The sequence below is a fragment of the Aspergillus lucknowensis genome (assembly GCF_044049455.1).
Source record: "Aspergillus lucknowensis strain CBS 449.75 chromosome Unknown BJX67scaffold_44, whole genome shotgun sequence".
Classification (NCBI taxonomy): Eukaryota; Fungi; Ascomycota; class Eurotiomycetes; order Eurotiales; family Aspergillaceae; genus Aspergillus; species Aspergillus lucknowensis.
Window position 1 is genome coordinate 127,336 of NW_027263588.1, and position 17,560 is coordinate 144,895.

Below are 17,560 nucleotides of genomic sequence, written 5' to 3' on the forward strand. Positions count from 1 at the left end.
CCAGCCTGGCCTCGGTTTCTGTCAATCGGCCTCGTATTCCAGTCTCCGAGCATTACGGACTGGTAACCAAGATTAAAAATTACTTCCTTTACGAGCATGATACGTGCAAGGGCGTGCATGCTGCGAGGCCAGCCTCCGACAGCCCATGGCTCCCCTTTATATCCCGGTCTCTCTGTCTCTCCTTGCGTGGCTCCCTTGACAATGTCTTTCCTGAGGCGATAAGGATTCGTTTTGCATGTATTTTCCTTGACGACCTCTTCTCCGCCATCGGCATCCCCAGTTTATTAAGTCTGTCACCAACTTCTGCCACACTGCCAGGACGGCTCTCTGACTGAGGTCAACATGCCTACCAATGACCCCGTCGTCGTTGGACAGGCGCAGTTTTCCAATACCAAAGCGGCCAGTGAACACAGAACAGACCTTGAGCGATGGCGACTGACCGTCAACAATGGCCGGCACATGTGGCATTACGCTGGCGACGAGGAGCACCGACATCGACCCCAGAGCTTCCTGGAGAAGTACTGGCTGGGTCTGCCGTATGAGATTCCGCGACGTCCACGGGCAACGCGGCCGCTTGAAGCGGTCACCAACGGCTGGGAGTTTTTCAAGCGGTTGCAAACGGACGATGGCCACTGGGGATGCAATGACGACGGCCCGTTGTTCGTCACGAGTGGCATCGTGCTGGCCTCCTACATCGTGGGCATCGACCTCGACTCGCACATGAAGCAGGAGATGTGCCGGTATCTCCTCAACGTGGTCAACGATGACGGCGGCTGGGGCCTTTTCATCCAGAGTCCGTCCACGGCGTTTGGCACGGTCATGAACTACATCACGCTGCGCATCCTGGGTCTATCTGCTGGCCATCCAGCTCTCATTCAGGCGCGCCAGACGTTACTCCGTCTCGGGAGTGCGCGAGCCACGCCCACCTGGGGCAAGATCTGGCTGTGTGTGTTGGGCATCTACGACTGGGAAGGGATTATCCCACTGGTTCCGGAGCCCCTGCTCCTGCCCAGCAGCTTGCCCTTCAATCCTGGCAAGTGGTGGGTGCACACGCGCAATGTCTATATCAGCATGAGCTACCTCTATGGCCACCGCTTCGTGATGCCACCCACGAAGCTCACCCTGAGCCTGCGCGAGGAGCTCTACGACACGCCTTACCACCAGATCAACTGGCCGGCACAGCGAAGTAATGTGAGCGCCGCCGACCGACTCGCAGAAGCAACCTGGATACAACGCTCGTTCACATCCGCTCTAGGGGCGTTCGAGGCATTCCAGATCCCGTTCCTGCGACGCCGGGCGCTCAAGGAAGCCCTCTTCCAGATTGAGGCCGAGGCGCGGAATACGCAATATCTGTGCATCGCACCAGTCAGCTTTGCCACCAACTTGATTGCCCTCTTCCATGCTCACGGACCAGATAGCCACTGGATCCGGGGCATGCGCGAGCGCATCATCGACCCGATGTGGATGTGCCGCGAGGGTCTCGCTGCCTCCGGCACCAACGGAACCTCGCTATGGGACACAGCATTGACGGTGCAGGCCACTCTCGACGCCGGTCTGGCGACGCGACCGGAGAACCGCGACATCCTCCGTAATGCCCTCGAGTTCATTGATCAGACGCAGATCCGCGAAGACCCCCTAGGCGTCGACCACGTCTACAGACAACGGACCAAAGGGGCGTGGCCATTTAGCACGCGCGATCAGTCCTACGCCGTGTCCGACACGACGGCAGAGGCACTCAAAGTTGTCCTGCTCCTCCAGCAGACAGGCGTCGTGCCTCCTCTAATCTCCACGGAGCGGCTCACGCAAGCAGTGGACCTCATCCTGGGCATGGAGAACGCGGGTGGCGGGTTCTCAGCGTACGAGCCTATCCGAGGGCCGCAGTTCCTCGAGCTGCTCAACATCACAGAGCTCTACGAGAACGTAATGACCGACAAGCTGTACCCCGAATGCACCAGCTCCGTCATCATGAGCCTGACGACCTTCTCCCGCATCCACCCCTCGTACCGTACCAACGACATCCACGCGTGCATTGCGCGCTCCGTGCACTTTCTTCTCCGCTCGCAGCACCCCAACGGCGGCTGGTTCGCCAGCTGGGGAGTCTGCTTCACGTATGCGACCATGTTCGCCCTCCAGGGGCTGGCCTGCCAGGGGCTCGTCGCAGCCAACTGTCCGGCCAGTCGCCGAGCCTGCACCTTCCTGCTGCAGCACCAGAACCCGGACGGCGGCTGGGGCGAAGACCTCGAGACGGTCCGAGTGAAGGAGTACGTGTCGAATACAGAAGGCAGTCAAGTCACCAACACGGCCTACGCGTTGATCGGTTTGTTGGCGGCCCGGTGCAGTGATCATGCGGCTCTTCGACGGGCCGTCGTATACTTGATGAAACAGCAGCAGGACACGGGCGAGTGGCTGCCAGGGACGCTGGAGGGGGTGTTTGCGCCGCCGGGAGGGATGCGATATCCCAACTACAAGTTCCATTTCACGCTGATGGCCTTGGGGAGGTATGCAAAGGTTTATGGCGACGAAGACTTGTCATCATATTTAGAATAGAATGCGACGCACGTTCAGGTTCCTGCTCTACAAGTCTTTCAGGTGTAGAAGCCCTAACGCGCAGCAGCCTGACCTTCCGGATATGCTCTTTGCCGGGTTACGAGTTTGCCCTCTGTTGGCCGTCGCAGACCGGCCAGAGTCCTGCCTACCTGCATAGATGACAATAAATATGATGAGAGCAGCAATGATACTAATCCATTGAACTCTGTTCCACGAGCTGAGGAGGGAAGATGGATTTACAAGATCATCCGGCTAAGCGGTTATCCGACCCCATGGGGATATACAAACGTCCCGAACCCCGTCCAGTTCTCTCCAAGATACGCCACTCTCCTCGCCTGTTTTCGCCATGAATGACTCCAAGATCCGCGTGGCCCTCGTGGGCGGAGGCACAATCGCTCCTCTCCATGCAAAGTGCCTGCATTCCTCGCCGTCCTGCACTCTCACGGCCATCATCGATCCTTTCCCTCCAGGCCGTCAACTGGCCGCCAAACTATCAGTCGCCCATTTCGACACCGTGGGAGCACTGCTCGCATCCTCCGAGCCACGCCCCGACACGTACATAATCTGTGTCCCGTCCGATCTCCACGTCCCCATCACGAAGGAGATCATCGCCGCCGCATCCCCAAAGACAGTCCTCCTCGAGAAGCCGTTCTCAACCAACTCAGCCTCCGGACAAGACCTCGTCGAATTTGCAGAGCAAAGAGCGTGCACCATCCTCGTCGGACACCACCGCCGGCACCACCCAGCCATCGCAGCCGGAAAGGAGGCCATCCAATCAGGCAAACTGGGCACACTAACCGCAATATCCGGACTATGGACGATCAAAAAACCACCCTCCTATTTCCAGTCTGCCCCATGGCGCGCCCACCGTTCCAAGGGGGGAGGGCCCATCTGGATCAATTTCGTCCACGACATCGACGTGATTCACTACTGGACTGGGTCTCACGCCCGCAAGCTCTGGGCTGTTCGAACACCAGCGCGCAGGCACCTGCGTGACGCTGCAGTTCCTGAGACAGACCGCGTCGAAGAAGGCGCCGCCATCACCATCGAGTTTGACAATGGCGTCCTTGGAACGTTTCTCGTCAGTGACAACGTCTCGAGCCCGTTCACCTGGGAGGTCGCGTCTGGCGAGAACCCTCTCATCCCTCAGTCTGACATGGCGGTGGGCGCGTACCGGGTGTTTGGCACCAAGGGTACCATCAGTATTCCCGATGGGTATTTCTGGTCCTATCCAAGGGAGACGACGGAGATGAAGGGGCGCGAGGCCGGGTGGCATGTTCCTATCCAGCGGGACGTCCTCCAAATTCCAGGAGGTAGTCCCTTTGAAAATCAAATTGAGCATCTGGCCAAGGTCGTAAGAGGGGAGGAGGCGCCTCGTTGTTCTGCGCAAGATGGTCTAGCTGCTGTCAGGGTCTGCGAGGCCATTGTGCAGGCCCTGGATAGAAACGACGGGCTGCCTATTTTGATATCAGGCCACGTTGGGATAACAGACTCTAAGCTTTAGAGGTAGCCACGGGTTAGGCTATCCCATCGACAGCCGTAGCGAGAGTGAGGCTCTATACCTACGAACTGAAATCCTTGTACCTACATTCAACCCCAATCCGGAGACGGACTTGAGTTCTCCCGAAACAAAGCCATGGGCCTTACAAGATACAATATAAATACACGGAGATGTACAGAGACGTTCAAGATCTCAATGTGGGACCCGGCAAAGCCTGCCGTTTTCCGTGGGCAGGCCATCTTCAGTCACAACCGTCCAGTGCTCGCTCCCCACGGCTGTGGCCGCGTAAAAGACATTCCGGGGGTCGATCCGTTTCTTCAATGCCAGGAGTCGCGGGTAGTTTGACCCATAAAACGCCTGCTGGAAATCAGGCTCCATGCGATCCGACTCTCCGAGATACGCCCCCGCCCCAGGACTCACATCCCTCCAGCGCTGCATGTGCTTGTAAGTGAACTCATGTCGGGCGGCCATGATCTCGTCCGTCGTCGCATCCTCAGCCCAGTTGACGCTCGAAAGCGCATGCATGACGGCCTTCCTCCAGGCCGGATTGACCGCGTTATCGGGGTTCCCGCCGCGCTCCAGCGTTGGAGCCATGTTGAAAGCGATGAGAATGAGGCCCGCGTCGGACGATTCCTTGATCGCATCGAAAGTCTGGTCAAGTAGCGCTTTGTCTTGGAAGTTTTCCCGCGGGAAGAGGCGGGAACCTGTGGCGACGTGCGTTTTCTCGACGGCCTCGAGAGGAAAAGACTCCAGCCATGCATCGTAAAAGTTATCAAAGTATTTTGTCTCGGGAGTGAAGGTGATGCCCAGATCGTTCAACTGTTCGAACCAGGGCGCGAGAAGGGCGTTAGCTTCTTCCAGTGTCTTGTTTGGGAAAACGACTGGCTGCATGAGGAAGGTGAATTGGCCGTTCGAGGGCAGAATAAAGAAGTAGGAGTAGATCCCCGCATCTGAGTGCGGAATAAAATAGTCCAGGTACGCTCTAAACCCCGCCCAGAAGCTGTCGTACGTGATATTGCCGCCGGTTGAGAAGGAGAATGTCGATGTCGTGACAGGGATCGTGGGATGCGCTTTGATAGTGACGGACGTGACAACCCCAAAGGTGCTGCCCCCTCCTCCGCGCAATGCCCAGAAGAGCTCTTCATTCTCGACAAATGACGCCGTCACGAACCTTCCGTCTGGAGTCACAACCTCCATTGAAAGGACCTGGTCGGCTGCCATGCCATGAATGGAGCTGAGGGGTGAATGGCCCCCTCCAAGGACATAACCTCCTGTCTCTCGTTAATACATCGGAAAGATCAAGGTACAAAGCCGAGCTTACCCATTACACCGACCGTCTGTTCACGATGAGATCAGTTTAGGACAAAACAATAGGAGTCAAACGCACCTGGCCCTCGCCTCCGACGACCATCAACCCATGATCCTGGGCTACCTGATAAATCTCATAGGCCTGGACACCAGATCCAAGCTTAAAAGCAGCACCAGTCCAGTCTGTTCCCGGAGCGTCGTAGTTTTCGATATACTTGACACCCTTGAGATTGTGTGTCCAGATACTGAGGGCACCTGCGCCCCCAGACTTGCCGGAGAAGTCATGACCGGTGTTCTTCACGACCAAGCGAACGCCCGTATTGCGAGCGAAATTAATGCCCAGCTGGATCTGGGCGACATTAGTCGCATTGATAACATAATCCGGGTAGCCTCCCATCGTGCAGGTTTCGTTAGGCTGGGTGGTTGGCTGACACGTCAGGCCCTGATACACGGGCGACAGCATCTCAATTGGGTCGTCCAAACTACAGCAGTTAGAATCCTCTCCTTCTTCGAGAATTCTTCGAGATGGACATACTGGAAATACGAATCCGTCCATCGCGACGTCAGATACTCGCAGTCGCTGGCATCATACAAAGGGCCATTGTAGCATGACGACGCGCGGGGAACACCTTTCACCAAGGCTCCCCCAGTTGCTCGGTTCAGTAAGCCCCAGTCAGCTTTGGATGGCCATGCGCGGTCTCCTGGAAAGACCTTGCAATGGGAGGGTGACCGCGGGAAATGATCTTGTTGGGTTTTCGAGTCGAACGCAAAGAGAGCTGTGGCATCGGAATCGAGCCTCTTGAGGTCGGCTGGGAGGAGCTGGACAGTCTCAAAGTCAAAGTAGTCTGGCGCCCTGCTGGCGAGAGCCGTGGCAGTGAAGCTGGTGGCGATGAGGAAGAGGTCTCGCAGCATTAGCCCCATTATGGCGCGAGTTTTTGAAGGTTACAGTGCAGGGGGTGAGAAACTCTGGAGCGGCCCCTCGAATGACAGAGTCAGTTGCTTGGATTTAAGTTGGGCTGTTTCGTTGAAAAGGGCAACGATCAAAGCAGCGCCAGGGGTGCATGATTCAGGACAGAGCCCTGCCTGGAAAGATCGCATTCCAATTCATCCAATGCGAGTCGTTCAATCCGATGGAGACGACTTGAGAAGCCCGAAATCTCCACCGTCAATCCGGAAAATCCCAGGCGAGGCCATTTGGCCCCAGACCCAATCTCCGGGCGTCTCCATCGCTTCCAGATCCGAGCTTAGCACTGGAGAACGCCCAGGAAATCGACCTATCATGCATGCTTCGGAGTATTGGAGTCAACCATTGCGTCTGTTAAAGTTTTCACAGTTGGAGTCGGGCTTTTGATGCCGTCAAGACCCAGATCCACGCCGCTGTGCGTCTCGATCTTCTCGATCTTCTCGATCCGAACTCCATGCTGCGGCTCGCCGACCGGCAGACGCCTTCATCGCGATTTTCTCGACGTCTGTTCTCCTGAAAGTATTCCACCCCCCTTTCTGGCCTGGACGCAGTATTATTCACCATTGCAGGCCCAGATTATGCCTGACAACATCCAAACAGAGGCTCTGGCAATTATCCTCCTCTTCCCGATTCTCAGCACGCTGGTGATCATCCTGCGGTGCTTCTCGCGCTTCATCATACGACAGTATGGCTGGGGTAAGAGTGCATCAATATTCACCTGGATATCATGCTAATCTCGCAGATGATGTCTTGATCGTAATCGCTTGGGTATGGCCCTCCTCACGTCGCATTGACCAATGCTGACCAGCCAGCTACTCGCCGTCGGGCAAGGAGCGACTGCCTGGATGTGTATGTGCCCATCGCCAGTCCCATCCCCATCACCAGACTCATCCTCCGTGCAGATACAAAACTATCCTGGCAAGGCTACCACATCTGGGACGTCCCGGAGCAAACAATTGCCCAGCAGGTCAACGCTCAGAAAGTGAACTTGGCCAACCAACTCCTATACAACCCGATCCTCGCCATCGTCAAGGCGTCGATCATCGTCTTCATCTTCCGCCTCGAGGACCGTCGGCCGATCGTCCGATGGAATCTCCACATCTTATTCTGGCTCAATCTCGCCCTCATGGTCGCCATCTTCCTGGCCGATCTCTTCCAATGCACGCCGTTACACTACATGTACGACTACCCAGCGATGGATCTGGCTGCGCAGCAGGCGGCCGGGGCAGACGAGAACGGGATGAAAGACGGGAAGCTCGTAAAAGGTGGAACATGCATTAAGCAAGTCGAGTTCTTCCTTGTGTCGGCTGCGTTCACAATCCTGACGGATATCTGGCTGCTTTGTATCCCGACCATCGTCGTCTGGCGCTTGCAAATGCACCGTCGGAGGAAGATTGCCATCATTGCCGTCCTAAGCATGGGTGTAATGTACGTCCAGAAGTCATTCCTTGTCTGTCAGCCGAATCTCCTAACCTTTGACCCAGAGTCACTGCAATCGGCATCGCCCGGTTGGCAATCTACCACCACCGGTTCCGCCCGAATAACCCCGACCGCACTTACAACATCGGCCACACGATATCCAGCGTGGAAGTGAACGTCGCGATCATCACTGCATCAGCCACAGCACTTCCGCCTTTGCTCAGTCGCTTCGCCCCTGGACTCTGGTCCAGCATCGATCGCACAGCAGACCGTCAGCGCCGAGCGGGAAATTGGACAGTGTCATCCGGCACCAGAAGTGGGACTCGACGCGGGCGATCGCGGGCCTCCTATGTGATGATGGGGAATATCAAGACAAACGATGGCCCGGATGTTAGCCAGGAACGCATTATAGTACAGGATAGTCATAGTCACAGTCCCTCCAGCGCGTCGCACAACCCAGGCGACAAGCTGTCTGGATAGGAATCAAAAGTTGGCCTCGCAGCCAGATATACCCTTTGATGTGGTGCTCAGAGATTGCGAACTGAAGCTCTCAGAGGATGATGGACAGAGCGACAAGACTCCGGAGTAAAATTTTGAACGCAACGACTTGGAATTATTCCCCCACCCCCGCCGGCGTTGTTGACGCTTTGATCCAAAAGGGGAAAGCAAAGGATGGAGCCGGAGGCACGTGATGAATGAGGAGCTGGCCACGTGGCTTGTCGCGTCATGACTCAGCTACAACACGTGGCATCTGGAGGCCTGGCTATGCCTGAGGTGTCGAACTCACTGAGCCACGTCAGGAACTCCCAGCGGAACCGAGCCACGAAAAGCACGAGAGTCCGATCAAAGGACAGTGGGAGCACAGTGGGAGCACCTTGTCGTCACTCAATATCTTCGTCGGAAAGATCCGAGTTGTATTACTCGCGATTGCGCGGTGGCGCTGTTGAAATACTCCAGGGTCGTTAAATATATATCCATTTGAATAGCCTCATGTCGCACTACCACCCCCGTAGTCTTCTGATTACTGCAGACGACACGAAGATCAGCTATTCTACTACCTCCCCTCCAAATGATACGAAGCCCCCTTCGACTCCCCCTCAAACCCCCTTTCTTTCATGTCCGCCGTCGCAACCTCGCCAACATCGACAGCAGTCTCTCCGTCGAAGAACTTGGCGATTTCCTCCATGGGCGTGTATCGCGTCTCGATGAGGAACGAGTAGATCACGAAGACTTCGAAGCCCAAGAACACGCAGTAGACAATGTAATACTTCCAGGCGATAGCCTCGAGCGCAATGGCGTTGATGTACTGGTTGAAGAAGAGGGCGCCCGTCACGCAGAAGTTCAGCCACGTAAAGCCCTTGGCACGCAGACCGTAGGGCAGGATCTCAGTTGTGTATGTCGCCATGAGGCCAGACCTATTCGGGTGAGCTTAGACGACGTATTAAAAGGACATAGTGACCTACTTGATGTCGTAAAACACCCCATACAGGAATGTAAAGACAACGAAGGCATACCCCAGCCCCTTATTCGGAGCGATATCGTACCGGGCTGAGACGATAGTCCAGACGTTGAAGACGACGCAGGTGCCAATCGTCGAGATGAGATACATCGGCCGTCGACCAAGCTTATCAGTGAAGAAGGCGAAGACGAAGTTCAGGACCAAGCCCTCGGTCTTCATGCCGCCATTGATACCCAGCTGCGTTTGGGGATCTGTAATCCCGACGCTGTCCATGACATACTTGAGGTAGTACGAGATCAGACCATTGCCACTCCACTGGCTGAACAGCCCAAGAGCAGTGATGAGTGCAATCCTCTTGCGGTTTCCCTTCGACCTGAGGAAGTCAATCCAGCCCGTCTGGCCGGCGTCCTTGTCCAGGGCAATGGCCGCCCTGATTTCCGCGTACTCCAACTGAACGAACTCGTCGTTCTCGTCGCCCTCGGCGTGGTACTTGACGAGGATGTCGAGCGCCTCCGAGTGTCGGTCTTTGTAGATCAGCCAACGCGGGCTCTCGGGCATCCAATAGACTCCAGCGAGGATGACGACCGTGCAAATCGCTTGCAGCAAACTCGGGAGTCTCCAGGACCAGTCACTCTACTCAAATTAGTCAACGAGTTCTAGCGTTCAATGGCAAGCAGGAAGCGTACCGGAATCTCCAGCGTCCCCAGAGTCACCCAGCTGGCGATGAACGCGCCCGAATGGTACGAAGCGCCGCTCAGAGTCACCAGCACAGCTCGATCCTGGGGGTGCGCGATCTCCGCAATCAGAAGAGGCGCACTACCAAGCACAATACAATCGCCAAAGCCCAGAACAAGACGCGCAGCAACGAACATGCCGAAGTTTCTCGCGCCAGACTGTAATCCGACAGCAAGCAGCATGATAACGCAGCCGACAACCAAACCCATCTTACGACCCTGCCAGTCGATCAGGTAGGGAACCACGAAGAGACCGATCAGAGAGCCGAGACTCATCGACGCATTGAAGAGGCCGAGGATAGGGCCGCGCGGGTTGTCAAAGTACTCCTGCCAGTAGGACAGGGTCTGAAGACCGTTCATCATCGACCCGTCGAATCCATTGGCGGTGTTGGTGAGAATCAGGATGACAATGAAGATGTACAGGGTGCGCATGTTCCTTCGGCTCCACCAGGGCAGCCTGCGGAACTCCCTGTGCGCGAAGAAGAAGTGGCCCTTTGCGGGCTTTTGTGGCACCACCGTGCGCGTCTGCTTCGGGGGGCGAAGTGAGAAGCCCATGGTGATGGTGATAGTGTTGTGAGGTCGAAGGATGGTGTTGCTTCAGCGAAATCAAAGGAGAGAGGACAGAGGGGGCGCAGATCCATGTCTCATAAGGACAAGGATCCCCAGCTATCATATAACTTTCTTTCTCCACGGCTGTTGAGCAATTCAGCCTGTTCTCAGGGCCTTGGCCGGGGTTGGCACGCGAGTGCACAGGCCCCATGGGGAGGCTCGGTTCGTCGCTGTGGGGAGCTCTACAAAAGAGAAAGACCGTTGGAGATCGATTGGAAACGGTCAAGCGCCAAATCCCACCGGAGAAACACCAGATGCTCAACGGGTTGGCTCGCCAGAGGCTTGGAATACGACAGGGAGAGTTCCCAAGCGCCAATCAATTACGAGGCCCAAGACGCCGGATCCAACACCAGCTTGGATACGGATAAGATATTCAGCCGCGAGGAAGACTCCCAAGCGAACTGTTCAGCCGTGGAATTTCATCGCAAGTGATTTCATGGCCAGGGTTGGAAAAGGCGTTGGTTGCCAGTCGAGAAGTGGACGGTAGAACATGCAATGGAAGAATTAGGCAGTATGTCTATCATCTATCTCTATGACTCGCTTTTGATGAATTAGTACCCGTAGTGTACAAGCCGACACCCCTGAAAGAAACCGAAACCGAAACCGAAACCTGGAAACAAAATCGAACGCTCGCTTGCCAACGCAGATCCACCCATTAAACCCAGTGTGCAGCTGCAAGCGGCTGCTTCTAGTGACAATCAACGTACTTTGGAAGTGTCTTCATGACGCCGTCGCGGGAGATGTCTTCCATCGCTCTTTTGATCTCCGACAGGAACCGCTGGTCGCCGCGCAGGTCGTCGCCAAACAGGCTCTTGATGCTGAGCAGCTCTGCTGGATCGGTGCCTCCTGCGCGTGCCTTGGCCTGGAGTACCTCACGCATTGGGTCGTCGACGTCAAATGGCCTGCCCGCGTCGTCAACGCCATTGATATAATGAAACCATGCTGCCGCGACGAAGCACAGACGGCGGAAGGGGCCGGTGACCCAGATCGCTTCCGCGATCGAGGGCATGATAAACTGCGGGATCTTGCCAGACGCGTTGAGGCAGATGCGCGGCAGTTGGTCCATGATTGTTGGGTTCGAAAAGCGTTCGATGAGGGTGTTACAGTACTCGTCAATGTCGACTCCAGGAATATCGGGTAGGAGAGGCTTCACCTCCTCCTGCATCATCTGCCACACGAACTTGCGATACAGGGGGTTCTCCATGGCCTCGTGGACGTACTTGAAACCCGCGAGCTGGCCGGGGTAGCCGAGCGCCGAGTGGCTCCCATTGAGCAGGCGCAGCTTGTGCTTCTCGAACTGCTCGACATCGTGGACATTCTTCACCAGTTGGGCGCCGACCTTCTCAAACGGGGGACGGCCATCGGAGAACTGGTCCTCAATTACCCACTGCATGAAGGGTTCCGTAACCACGGGCCATGCGTCCACGATACCGAAGTTATCCGCAAGGGTCCTCTTATCAACGGCGGAGGTCTGGGGTGTTATCCGGTCGACCATGGCGTTGGGGAAGGCGCCTTGCTCGGAAATCCAATTGGCGAGCTCAGGGTTCCGCAGACGGGCAAAGGACTCGAGCATGTGCCGTGTTATGGACCCGTTCTTCTGCATGTTATCGCACGACATGACGGTGAATGGCTTCAGACCCTGCTGGCGACGGCGCGCGAGGGCGGCATAGAGGAATCCGAAGGTGGTGCGCGGTGCCGTCTCGTTGACCGGGTTGAGGTCAAACTGGATGTCGGGGTGTTCGCTCTGGAGCTCGTGCGTGTTCTCATTATAGTAGTAGCCGCTCTCGGTGATGGTCAGCGACACGATGCGCGTATCAGGATGTGCCATCTTCGCAATGACGGCCTCGCGATTGTCCGGTGCGAAGAGAAAGGAGTTGATGCTGCCAACGACGTTCGCAAAGCTGCCCTTGCCGGAGCGCTCAATGACGGTGTAAAGGTGGTCCTGCGACGACAGGGCATCACGCATATGGGTATCAAAGGGTTGCAAGCCAACACCGCAGATCGCATAGTCCTTGACCCCGTGGTTCTGCATCAGCTTGTCGACATAGACGGCCAGGTGAGCACGGTGGAAGCCGCCAACACCGATGTGAACGATGCCCTCCTTGACGGCACCACCGCGCTGGTAAGTTGGGATCTTGATCTGCCCCCTCGCCGCGCTCAAAATGCGCGACAGGTTCTGGCTGTTCAACTTCAAGGGAGCCATTGTGGGAGATGAACGAGTGTGAGGTGGCGAGCGACGAGGAACCCAGGGGGGATTCCAAAGAGGATCTGGAATCTCCCAAGAATATATACCGATCTGACATTCACCGCCCATTCCTTCCCAAACTCGTCACCGCAAACTCTTCAGCGGGTGCGCCATTGTTGCGTCACGCGGTGGGTTGTGGTGGAGTCTGGTGGAGTGCTGTCGAGCCTGCGACAGAGTCCCGTGGTCGCGGTCTTCAGTTGGTTGGACATGTTCTTCCACGGTCGGTGGCGGTCTGGCTGCTTGGACAGGTTCGCCCCCGAGTCGCCCAGCCCTCAAGCCTGCCAGAAAGCTCAGGAAGTTATCGTGAATTGCTCCGTCCAGAGACATCGGAGACGATTCAAGATCTCGGAGCCTGAGGCCTCCAGCATGCATCCGGAACGCAGCGCAGATCCTCAGGGGCCTCAGGAAGCAATCGCGGGTCTCGAGCAGTCCAGCCAAACTCAATGCACACACGCTAGTCCTAATTGGGAGAATTTCAGTCCCATGATCTCCCCGGTCCCCCCGGTCGCCCCTTCCGGATTCGGGATGTTGTTTTTTTTTGGTTGCGGCAATCGCGTTCCCCACACTGATAAAGGGGCTCTCCCCCCTTTGACAATTCTGTGTTTTTATTGTTCGAAGATTTCTGATGTCCATGTGACCTTGCTTCCTTCACCTCCCGCATTCGTTCCTTCGCTGGTCCTTCCCCCCGGAAAGGGACCTCTGGAGCTCCTTCCCCTGCACGAACACAAGGGAGAGCAGCCAACACCCACACGGGGCAGCGACCGTGGACGACCACTGGCTGCACCCTTCTGAATCACAGTCTTTGAGACGACTTGTCAAGGACGATCTCGCAGCCCACATGTGGCATCCTTCCTATTATTTGAACTTACTCAACGACACATCTGCTGGGGTTGCCATTCCCGCGTATCTACTCATGCTTCTAGCTATCACTCGTACGCCTTCACTCCTCGTCGGTCACAACATCCCCCGCACCGTCATGCTCATCCATAAGCATGCTGAGCAGGTGAAACATGGCGCGGGAGCGCTGGGCCTGGTTCTGGTCAGGGCTCCAAATGCCTTCACCGACCGGTGAACTTGCTGTTGCGTCCGCGCTGAATGTCGGATAGGAAGCGCTCGCGTTACTATCAGGTGCGAGGCAAATGATCCGAATTGTTTTAGTCGGGAAAATGCGCCCTCCAGGAGCATTAGGAGGCGTTTGCCGGTGCCCAAGAGTCTGTGAACGCACTCTGAGATTTTTTATGCAACATACTTAGGATCTGGAGGCACTTACCGTATACGTAGTCATAATTGCATCATCATACAGTGCCATGAAGCTAACTGGAACGGCAAGTTGTGGTGTTGAACTCGAGTAGAGGGAATATGAGGCTCGCAATGGTCGGGCAACGTCCTGTATATGGTTCTCCCCATCAAGCGCGACAATGTAGATCTGGTCTTGAACCTCAAACATCAGGCGGTTATTGCGAACCGACAGCCACCCCCCGAGGTCGAACGTTGACCCATCCGACTCACACTCGATGATGGCGCTGCACGCTGCGAGGCCTCTGGATCCTTGGAGAGCTTGACGCCAGTTGGAACAAATGAAAACGCGACCAGCGCGCGAGACTCCAACAAACAAATCGCCATCCTGCATCCCCGCTCCCCATTCGTCTTCCCCGTTCCGGACGTGGTCCGGATCATCTGGCAGCGGAAGGGGTCCTTCTTCTAACTTTATTGGCAGCATGCGATCTGAGAACGGCGGCCCTAGAGACACGGGTTGCATCGGACGATGCCGTGCGGCTGCCATTGGCCTTGTGCTCGCTGACGGGAGGCTGGGAAGACCTGGGCGTATATGATACTTTTCCGTGCAATATGAAGGATTCAAAATACCCATAAATTCACCAGATGCCTTGTTATAAACATGATAACCGCGCGATCCCATGGAATACATCACAGCGTCTTCGCTCTGATCCAGGTGGCCGACGGCGTCGCGCTCAATGTCAAGGTGGGTTATGAGCTTGGGAGGGCGTTGTTTCATGTCGTAGACAAAGCCTTGTCCCTGGGTGGAAACCACGCAGAGGGTCCAGTATGACAGCTGGAAGCCTCTCGTTTGGCAGTCATGATCCAGAATTGCGATGCGCCGGAACTCCCCGCGGCCGGCACCGTCCAAATCCGCCTGCCAGACCTCAACAGCATCCCCATCGCGATCAAAAACGGCCATGCCGTCTTGGTATTCGAGATGCGCGTACGGTCGAACCGCATCCTCATCATCGCTATCGAGAGTCGAGGGAAGCCGCCATAAGCTCTGACCGGTGTCGAGGTCGGTTACGTTTAACCCACCGGAGTGGGAGGTGGAAACAATGAAGCGACGTTTGAGATCAGCGCGAAACCGCCAAACGGGGTCGTCGCCGACCTGCAGTACCAGCTCCCGGCTAACCGGAGAGGAACTGGCCCAGTTCCGCGCGAGGAGCGTCTGGCGCTGGCACAAACTCTTCCATGATGGGGTATTCTCGAACCACCGGGAGAAGGTGGGTACGTCGGAGAGCGATAATAGGTCACGAGGGCATCCGGTAGGCACTTGGGAAGCTTTAACCTTGGACGAGTAGATGGCGTCTTGATGGGTGCGGTCGATGAACTGGTGCCAGGCCTTAGAGACGGCGGTAAGCGAGGCAATCGCGGGGAGGGATGCAAATTCCAAGACGCGGAGAACAAGCTCTGGGGGCAAAATGGCGAGAGGATCCGCAACAGGTGCGCCGACTTGCATTATTGTCCCACAACGCCAGCTTGGGGGATATGATGCTGAATTGTTGGCCAGGACTTTTTGCTCTCAGTCTGAGGGAGAGCCGATGACGTAATAAACCTGATTACATAACCCCAAGTTGAGCCTCGGCATTTTTTCGGCTCCAGCAGGGCTGCCGCAGCAGACTTCCTAATCTGGCCTTCCTCCGTCTGAGGTCTGCGCGGTCCTTCATATAAGAGTCGCAGGTTGCAGTCTCTGCTCTTGATTTGGTCATCTTTGTTTAACTTCCCTGCAGCATAGCAAAATGTCGTACAACCAAATTATATATACCACCGCGCCCTCCCCTGCCATCGATCCCTCCCTCACATCCGGCACATTTCGTCTCCGCACCGTTCCCCGCCCCGAAAATGTCCCAGCACGCAAGGTGCTTGTTCGAGTGCATTATCTCTCCCTCGACCCTGCCATGCGTCAGTGGCTAACGGCCAAACGCTCCTATATTGAGCCAGTAAAAATTGGCGATGTCATGCGCGGACAGAGCATAGCGCAGGTGGTCGCCGTCGGCAGTGAGCTCCGTTCCAAGTTCGAGGTCGGCGACTGGGTTACCGCATATTCTGGCTGGCAAGAGTACGCTGTGCTTGGGGAAAATGCCGTGGAAAAAGTCGTCATCCCGCCCGGCGGCCGTCCCACTGACGCTCTCTCGGTCTTGGGTATGACTGGTCTTACCGCATACTTTGGAATGTTAGAGGTTGGCCAGCCCCGTGCCGGCGACACGGTGGTAGTCTCCGGAGCTGCGGGCGCCACTGGTATGGTTGCTGGGCAGATTGCGAAGATCAAAGGCGCCAAGCGTGTTGTTGGTTTGGCTGGTGGACGGGACAAGTGCGATTTTCTGGTAAAGGAGCTGGGCTTCGATGCGGCAATTGACTACAAGGCTCCCGACTGGCGCAAACAGCTCAAGGAGGCGACTCCTGAGTATATTGACGTTTACTTCGACAACGTCGGTGGCGACATTCTCGATGCCTGTTTGGCCCGCGCGGCTCGGGACTCGCGGTTTGTCATTTGTGGTGCCATCAGCCAGTATAATGCTGCTAAGCCGCAGGGACCGACGAGCTTTATGAATGTTATTGTAGGTTGCCAAGATCCCAAGCTCGAACAGAGATCTGTGTACTAATCGGTGGACAGTCACAACGCGTCACCATGAAAGGTTTCATTGTTTTCGATTTCGCAAAGCAGTATCCGACTGCCTTGCGGGATCTGGCCTCCTGGCTGTCTCAAGGGAAACTCAAGCGCAAGGAGCACATCACACCGGGTGGGCTGAGGTCGGCACCTAAGGCTCTGGTGGATCTGTACGGGGGGGCCAACACAGGGAAGATGATGATCGAAGTTGCTCCGGTCAGCGAGGCCCTAGGAGCAAAGTCAAAACTGTAAAGGTTCAAGTTGTATCCTTTTAGGCCAGATGCCCCATTCGATCGGCACGTTCCACGAAACCCGCTCCTGGCATTGGCCCAATTCATCCGCGCCTGGACCCGGGGTCAGGGTTTCAAGGCTTTCGTATGGTATTCCAATGTAGGTATTGAATTGCGCAGAGTCAGTCTGTAGCGGGTTCAAACGTTGCGGTCTATCCTGACCCATGCTTGTCTAAGTTTCTCGATCGGGAACCGAGCGGGGAACTATCAAGAGTTGACAAAGAGGGGCAGGGTTGAAGCATTCAAGGTTGTGCGATAAAGTAGACCAAAAGGCCAGTAAGGCATATATGTACTTGATTTACTTCCTGCATGACAATCTTTGGCAGTCCCAGCTGGAGCATTCAGTACTATATAGACCTCAGCCACTGGCCCTGATTCCAAGAGACTATTAAGCTTACCATACATCAGCTTCCCCTGACAAAAGTTGCTATAGTCATGGACTCATGGCCCTTAATGGCGGGATCTGCAGCCTGGTGACTCTAGGCTTGTTACACGTACTGGAAAGGCAATTAAATAATGCCATGACTGTTCCTGAGATTGCAGCCTACATCATTAGTACCAGTATTGGTAGGTATGATTCATAACCTGAGTTTAT

The 17,560-nt window shown here is 55.9% G+C and overlaps 8 protein-coding genes across 8 annotated transcripts; 4 read left to right on the forward strand and 4 right to left on the reverse strand.

Annotated features, from left to right (window-relative positions):
- Positions 1-205: 205 nt before the first annotated feature.
- osc3 (oxidosqualene cyclase helA) lies at positions 206-2,558 on the forward strand. The gene has a single exon (XM_071029955.1). It carries the CDS (start codon positions 343-345, stop codon positions 2,545-2,547), a length of 2,205 nt encoding a protein of 734 aa, XP_070883079.1. The 5' UTR covers positions 206-342; the 3' UTR covers positions 2,548-2,558.
- A 19-nt stretch (positions 2,559-2,577) lies between these two features.
- Positions 2,578-4,146, forward strand: BJX67DRAFT_390239 (Gfo/Idh/MocA family protein). Its single transcript, XM_071034610.1, has one exon. The coding sequence runs from the start codon at positions 2,894-2,896 to the stop codon at positions 4,049-4,051; it is 1,158 nt and encodes a 385-aa protein (XP_070883080.1). The 5' UTR covers positions 2,578-2,893; the 3' UTR covers positions 4,052-4,146.
- On the reverse strand, positions 4,146-6,402 carry BJX67DRAFT_228665 (FAD-binding oxidoreductase). Its single transcript, XM_071025880.1, has 4 exons — positions 5,892-6,402; positions 5,436-5,838; positions 5,370-5,385; positions 4,146-5,319 (listed from the first exon to the last, which is right to left on the reverse strand). Exons 1-4 carry the CDS (start codon positions 6,275-6,277, stop codon positions 4,241-4,243), a joined length of 1,884 nt encoding a protein of 627 aa, XP_070883081.1. The 5' UTR covers positions 6,278-6,402; the 3' UTR covers positions 4,146-4,240.
- A 496-nt stretch (positions 6,403-6,898) lies between these two features.
- BJX67DRAFT_384102 (uncharacterized protein) lies at positions 6,899-8,219 on the forward strand (the record flags this gene model as incomplete). The annotated part of the gene is made up of 5 exons (XM_071033598.1): positions 6,899-7,016; positions 7,063-7,088; positions 7,133-7,169; positions 7,223-7,748; positions 7,805-8,219. 5 exons carry the CDS (start codon positions 6,899-6,901, stop codon positions 8,217-8,219), a joined length of 1,122 nt encoding a protein of 373 aa, XP_070883082.1.
- A 557-nt stretch (positions 8,220-8,776) lies between these two features.
- BJX67DRAFT_228733 (putative hexose transporter) lies at positions 8,777-10,588 on the reverse strand. Its single transcript, XM_071025882.1, has 3 exons — positions 9,885-10,588; positions 9,203-9,831; positions 8,777-9,154 (listed from the first exon to the last, which is right to left on the reverse strand). Exons 1-3 carry the CDS (start codon positions 10,485-10,487, stop codon positions 8,794-8,796), a joined length of 1,593 nt encoding a protein of 530 aa, XP_070883083.1. The 5' UTR covers positions 10,488-10,588; the 3' UTR covers positions 8,777-8,793.
- Positions 10,589-11,229: 641 nt separating this feature from the next.
- BJX67DRAFT_374111 (mannitol dehydrogenase family protein) lies at positions 11,230-12,744 on the reverse strand (the record flags this gene model as incomplete). The annotated part of the gene is made up of 1 exon (XM_071031502.1): positions 11,230-12,744. One exon carries the CDS (start codon positions 12,742-12,744, stop codon positions 11,230-11,232), a length of 1,515 nt encoding a protein of 504 aa, XP_070883084.1.
- A 982-nt stretch (positions 12,745-13,726) lies between these two features.
- BJX67DRAFT_384105 (F-box protein) lies at positions 13,727-15,526 on the reverse strand (the record flags this gene model as incomplete). The annotated part of the gene is made up of 2 exons (XM_071033599.1): positions 13,727-13,999; positions 14,057-15,526. The coding sequence occupies 2 exons, from the start codon at positions 15,524-15,526 to the stop codon at positions 13,727-13,729; spliced, it is 1,743 nt and encodes a 580-aa protein (XP_070883085.1).
- A 186-nt stretch (positions 15,527-15,712) lies between these two features.
- BJX67DRAFT_228713 (NADP-dependent oxidoreductase) lies at positions 15,713-17,050 on the forward strand. Its single transcript, XM_071025881.1, has 2 exons — positions 15,713-16,625; positions 16,682-17,050. The coding sequence occupies exons 1-2, from the start codon at positions 15,807-15,809 to the stop codon at positions 16,925-16,927; spliced, it is 1,065 nt and encodes a 354-aa protein (XP_070883086.1). The 5' UTR covers positions 15,713-15,806; the 3' UTR covers positions 16,928-17,050.
- The last annotated feature ends 510 nt before the right edge of the window (positions 17,051-17,560 follow it).

Coding starts and splice junctions, on each gene's coding strand:
- osc3 (XM_071029955.1), top strand. CDS start 343: ATGCCTACCAATGACCCCGTCGTCGTTGGACAGGCGCAGTTTTCCAAT.
- BJX67DRAFT_390239 (XM_071034610.1), top strand. CDS start 2,894: ATGAATGACTCCAAGATCCGCGTGGCCCTCGTGGGCGGAGGCACAATC.
- BJX67DRAFT_228665 (XM_071025880.1), bottom strand. CDS start 6,277: ATGGGGCTAATGCTGCGAGACCTCTTCCTCATCGCCACCAGCTTCACT. Junction 5,839..5,891: donor TGGACGGATTCGTATTTCCA/GTATGTCCATCT, acceptor TAACTGCTGTAG/TTTGGACGACCCAATTGAGA.
- BJX67DRAFT_228733 (XM_071025882.1), bottom strand. CDS start 10,487: ATGGGCTTCTCACTTCGCCCCCCGAAGCAGACGCGCACGGTGGTGCCA. Junction 9,832..9,884: donor TGGGGACGCTGGAGATTCCG/GTACGCTTCCTG, acceptor TAATTTGAGTAG/AGTGACTGGTCCTGGAGACT. Junction 9,155..9,202: donor GGGGTGTTTTACGACATCAA/GTAGGTCACTAT, acceptor TCACCCGAATAG/GTCTGGCCTCATGGCGACAT.
- BJX67DRAFT_228713 (XM_071025881.1), top strand. CDS start 15,807: ATGTCGTACAACCAAATTATATATACCACCGCGCCCTCCCCTGCCATC. Junction 16,626..16,681: donor CGAGCTTTATGAATGTTATT/GTAGGTTGCCAA, acceptor ATCGGTGGACAG/TCACAACGCGTCACCATGAA.